Source organism: Callorhinchus milii, unplaced genomic scaffold, assembly GCF_018977255.1.
Source record: "Callorhinchus milii isolate IMCB2004 unplaced genomic scaffold, IMCB_Cmil_1.0 Scaffold3, whole genome shotgun sequence".
NCBI classification, from domain to species: Eukaryota; Metazoa; Chordata; class Chondrichthyes; order Chimaeriformes; family Callorhinchidae; genus Callorhinchus; species Callorhinchus milii.
The window spans coordinates 52,261,261-52,267,262 of NW_024704744.1; the positions used below are offsets into that span (position 1 = coordinate 52,261,261).

The 6,002-nt window shown below is 44.7% G+C and overlaps 1 protein-coding gene across 1 annotated transcript in view; it reads right to left on the reverse strand.

Annotated features, from left to right (window-relative positions):
- mettl24 (methyltransferase like 24) overlaps positions 1-5,051 on the reverse strand; it is a 47,594-nt gene extending 42,543 nt beyond the window's left edge. The window contains exon 1 of the mRNA XM_007893980.2: positions 4,709-5,051. Coding sequence (XP_007892171.1) covers positions 4,709-4,966 — 258 coding nt within the window. The 5' untranslated portion in view covers positions 4,967-5,051. The remainder of the gene's footprint in view (positions 1-4,708) is intronic.
- Positions 5,052-6,002: the final 951 nt, after the last annotated feature.

The following is a 6,002-nucleotide window of genomic DNA, read 5'->3' on the forward strand; positions in this document are numbered from 1 at the left end:
GCTGTGATGACTATGATGCAGAATATATGGTTACCTCCTCCACCCCTAACCTGACTGGCTGTGCAGAATTCTGCACTTACAGTCTTCTTCTGTAGCCTACAGCTCTTGCACTTGAACTCAGCTGAATAGAACCCAGTGGTTTTGATTCCCAGCAGGGAGCAATGTTGGGCAAGTTTCCTTGCTACACACGTATCTGTTTACCTTGCAGTATGTAGGAACCTGGTTGTTAATCAATTGGTGGATTCTGGGGATAATAACCCCCCCAAAAAAACCTTGATACTGGGATGCTGAGTCCCGGGATGATCTTTCTTTTAAACTCAATAGTAGTCCTCTAACTCTGGGGGAGCATCACAGAATGCTAGTAACCGGCTTGTTGAAGTTAATGGGACAAATTCTGTGAGTCTAAGGCTATCACATGAAGGTTCAATGAGAATCTGACCCTAGTAGGTGTGAACCCAAGTCTCAATTTATTCCCACTTCTGTGGTTGTTAAACTTTACATTGTTATCTTATTTGGACAGACTTGCTAATTACTCCTAGGTTTCAGTCAATGGCAATACTATGGGGCTTAATGACACTCTTTACTGCTCCAGAGTACTGTTATCTTTTATCTTTTTGCACAATCTCATTCACAATAAAACTTGTGTTAAGATTTTTAAAATTTTATCTAACCTTTAATTCTGCGCACTAGTATAGGTTTGTCCATTTGCCTCACATTTCATTACTCAAACATTTCCTTATACTATCCAAAGGCATATTCTGGGTGCTGTTCCTCAGTCCACTGGGTCAATCTGATGCAGTTTGCCCTGTCGATTCCCTCTTTCAGAGGGCAGCAATCTCACGCTTCAAACCTAGTGTGCCTCCTACTCTGCCACATGACCTCTTTTATACAACAGGATTACAATGCCAACACAAGTATTGGAGGCAGGTGATCCTCTGTCCTTGACCATGTCCAGGCTGGACCCAGCACAATTTTTTTTGGTCAGCCGGATGTCTAAGTGGGGCACTTGGCAATTCAACCATAGTTTTGGGGTTTCTTCAGTTCTTCTGATTTCCAGTTCTCATTCCTCTCCCAGCCTGGAAAAAGTATTTCTTTATAGAGGGAAATTATCCTAATTATCCTAAAGGCCTTCATGGTAACGTATTCCACATGTCTTATTAGCCTTTATGTAAAATGTCCTTCTCTTATAACTCATAGCTGCAACTGAACACTAAATTGTAGTATCTCCTACCAGAAAATTAGAACAAATAAATGCAACCTTCCAAGATCACAGACTTTTCCTGCAAACAAGATAATCTCTTCCTGAGTTCTCTTCATGTTTTTGTGCATGGTCTTCTTGATACTGACAAGAGGACAAACGCCAAAACAAAAACACAAAACAATGAAACTTGAGCCATTTTATTAACTGGTAACAAAATATAACAGTTACTTCTGGTCGAGAGCGATGCACATTACTGTAGAGTAATCCCATTATAATACGGATATCTGGGTCCAATCCCTCAGACCCCATGTTATAAGTGAATCTTGTTAAACTGGCTGACTTCTGACTCCACAGGTTGCCGCTGATGCCACTTCGTGCACATTGCATGTGTGTAAGTTATGCGAAGGAAGCGCCACTCGTGTCACTTCTTGGCATTGGTACAGTATACAGGAAATAATATCAGCAACGTTTCCTGGGCATAGCGTTCATCCACACAGGAAATGATGTTCATGGCAACCTGACAATCTGGAAATCAAACATTTTCTACATCTCCACAGAGGGGCTCATACCCTGAACCGTATACTCTGTAATGCCTCAGTTTAGAAATAACTAGACCTGATAAGTTACCTGATAAATGGACACTAATGTATACATTTTCTTTCCCTTTTCATTTCACAAGATCACAAAGTGGATTAGGATGAAGATGGTTCTTTGGCCTATTTAATCTTATGCTTCCAGAATTCCCACGACCTTTTCCCATCAAACTGTTTTTAAAATGAGTCCAGTCTCCTAGCTTTAACTACCCTTTTCCTGGCAACTCGGGCAGTCATTAATTACCTGCTGAGTACTTCCTGGAGTCTGACCTGAAACTACCCCTTGCAACCCTCTACCTGCCTCCTCTTGTTCTACTGTCTTAATCCATCTGAAAGTAATCCATCCAGTCAACCTCCTTCTTTTGCTTTGCAACATGTGTAAACAAGTACTGCGAGTACAAGTACTCGCATTATTATGGAATTCAGCAAATGGAAAAGGAATCATATATACATTCAGTTCATACCCAGTCATTCTTCCATTTAAGGGCATTATTGCTTTGAATGTATCTCAGGGAATGATTCATTTGCAGAAGACTGACATGTTGCAACTTAATTAAATTTTGCACCCTGACTTAGTGCAATTAAACTATGTACAGAAATGGAAGTAAACTCCATCTACTCCTCATTTAACACTCCATACACTTTCTTGTTTCATGTTGAAATGTGAGTCTTGGCACACAAATCAGTATTGGTTGTACCGATGGTGCCAGCCATTGAAACACTGACAATGTAAGTCCACTTCTTGCCCACTGTACAAAGGAGCCTTCAAAATGCATATCCCTGAATTCAACCCCATGAAGGCTGGTTTCAGTCACTAATCATAGTGTTCCCATGCTGTTCTTTTCATGCCTCAATGCTTCAGGCAACAATCATAGTGAAGTGGCAATTCTCCTCACTGAAAACCTTTCAGCAAAACCTCTTCAGTGGTGAATGCCTAAAAGGCGATGCCCTCCACCTCAGACTGGGCGGAGGCAAGCTCTCCGACTCCCGCACACGCTCGAAAAAAAAGATATTGCAAACAGGATAAAACTTGTCAGGGAGCATTAAATCCTTGCATTTTGATATAGCGCTTTTCACGTCGGGAGGACGTCCCAAAACGCTTCACAGAACACACTGTAAAGTGAATTGACTGTATATTTGTGGGCGAACGCGGCAGCCAATTGCGCACAGCAATGTCCCACAAACAGTCGTGGATTGAAAATGACCAATTTTATTATTGGTTTTGGTTTTGGAGGGATTATTATTAGGCATGTGGAGTGGAGTAAGGAAACTTGCCCAAGGTTTCGCCCCTGCCTGGAATTGAACTCAGGTCTCTCACTTGCAAAGCGAGTGCTCTAACCACTGGACTCCACATAAGCCACACTTCAAGGAGTTTAGCAACATGGTGTTCTGTAAGCTGAGTCTAATCACAACCTCCCTGGAACGGCCACAATTACAGCTTAAAAGAATAACTGTTTGTGTGCAGTTAGGAACATAGTAACAAAGAAACAGGACTCAGTCATTTAGCCCCCCCGAGCCTGTTCCACCATCTTGTAAGATCATGGCTGATCAACTCTATTTACTGGCCTTTGCTCCGTATCTCTTTATACCATTATCTAACAAACATCTATCCATCTCAGTCTTAAAAATGTGAATGGATCCAGCATCCACAGGCTTTTGGGGGAGAGAGTTCCAGACTTCCACTACCCTCTGTGTGAAAAAGTGCTTCTTGATTTCACTCCTAAATGGCCGAGCTCTAATTCTAAGATTACTGCCCTTATTCTGGATTCACCCAACAGAGGAATATAATATCCCCGAGATTGTGGTGTGGTAGCATGACATGAAGAAGTAAGAACAAGGACACAGTGCCACAGAGTGCAGGTACATGGGGGGGTCAATCCCCACCCACAGTACCTGAGCTCAGTGGCAGTGCTGGGCACCAAGCAGAGGTTAGGTCTCTTCAGGGGAGGTGGGGGTCAGGAGACTGACCAGAGGTCGGAAGGGTTATCACAGAGTAACAGAATACAAGAGGGCAGGAGGGAGGGTGGGAAGAGCAAAGGTGAGAGGGTGGTGAGGATGCATGACTGTAAATACCGGGCAACATATGATAACAAGAATCATTCTACATCTTCCCAAAAATCTGAAATTGGCACTGGAATCGATACAGCAACTAGTATTGGACCACATGAAACACCCTGGGCTTTCAACCTCAGCAACACCTCAGCAAAGAATGTAACTTTATTAGGGAATAAGAGACTGTTTAGTGCTTTTGAAAAACAGTAAAGAATCCAAGTACTAAACAGAGATATTTTTCACGACCGGTGACTTTGACTACCATTACAGCAGGTGACAGCTTTAAAGTCCAGTGACTTGCCCAGCAAGTAAGTAGTATCGGATTCATTCTCAAAAGTGAATACTGTGCAAACTTCTCAGCTCAAAAATAAAACTGGAGCAAGAGTTAGCTCTCGGAGTAACTGGAAATGATTTTTTTTTAAAAAAAGGTCAGAACTCATGGAAGAAAAAAGACTAAGGTCCAGCTAGCCGATTTGTACCATCCTGGTAGTCCCATGCTACAATAATAATGGAGATGTTGATAGCAATTAATTCTGTATGGATTAGTCTACCAGCAGAGTGGAAAACTCTGGGAAGCTTAGATCCTAATAGTAATCCCTCCAAAAAGCACAATAATAAATTGGTCATTTTCAATCTACGACTGTTTTTGGGACACCGCTGTGTGCAATTGGCTGCCGCGTTCGCCCACAAATATGCGGTCAATTCACTTTACAGTCTATTCTGTGAGATGCTTTGGGACGTCTCGAAGACGTGAAAAGCGCTACATCAAATGCAAGGATTAATATTATTATTATCCAAAGTGGCTTTTAGTGTGCCTCCAAACCAAGTACCTCAATCCAAAAGGTGTGTTGGGTTTGCTCACCTTGGGTTTGCTGTGTTGAGGGGGGATGTGGCAGCAGCCCTCCCCCTCCTGCTCCTCTTGTTGTTGTTGTTGTTGTTGTTGTGGGGTACGATCCCGTTTCAAACTCCTGACATAAGTCACTTGCTTCCTCCCGAAGTCTGCCTTTTTCCAGGACCCGGGCTCCCGAGCTTCCCCCCCGGCGGCTCTGGTGCCTGTGCGGGGCTCCGGCTCTGCCTTCCCGCTGCCCCTCACCAGCTGCCAGCGCCAGACTGCCCACATCTGCACCCACAGCACCAGCAGCACCAGCAGCACACACAGCGGCACCCAACCACAGCCACAGCCACAGCACGGCTTCAGCCGCTTCCACTGCATGGTGTGTGTGTGTGTGTGTGAGGCTGTGAGGCTGTCTCTGTGTGTGTGTGTGTCTGTCTGTCTGTGTGTGTGTGTCTGTCTGTGAGTCTGTGTGTCTGTCTGTGTGTGTGTGTCTGTGTCTGTCTGTGTGTGAGTATGTCTGTGTCTGTCTGTGTGTGTGTCTGTCTGTCTGTGAGTCTGTGTGTCTTTCTGTGTGTGTGTGTGTGAGTATGTCTGTGTGTGTGTGTGAGTATGTCTGTGTCTGTCTGTCTGTCTGTGTGTCTGTCTGTGTGTGTGAGTCTGTCTGTCTGTCTGTGTGTGTGTGTGTGAGTCTGTGTGTGAGTGTGTGTGTAAGACAGTTTGCAGCTGGTCAGTGATGAGGATTATTGCAGTATATAAACAGAGCCGATGTGCAGATCAGGGCAGCTGACACGTGTTGACCAGACAGTGTCTCTCCGGGGTCAGCCGAGCCGGTATAACAGACCTGTGTGTGAGTGTGGGGGGGAGTGAGTGACAGACACGCACACACACACACACACACACTCCTGATGACTGGCCCCTGTCCGCTTGATCCTCCTCCACAAGTCCCGTCCATTCCTCTCCCTCCTCCCACCCCCGGATCCTTCTCTCTGATCCGCCCCCAAGCCCGAACCTGCCCCCAGGCTGAGCTGTCATGTGGGTGTTGCAGAAGCCGGGCAGCCCTTCCGCACTGACAGCCTCGGTGCTGACACCCCTTTAACCTCTTTGAGCACTGGAAAAGTTGCATTTTCCTGGCAAGTCATTTTTTCTCTCAGAGTGTACAGTAATAGCACAGCATGAATATAACGATGCAATAATCCCGAGTCCCCAAGCCTTGCCTCTTGGCCAAACTGTTGATGCTGTCTTAAGGTTATTAATACTTTCCGCAATTAGATAAGCAAGATGTGTCACTTATTTCATTCCAATTAATATCTCTGGAATTTAG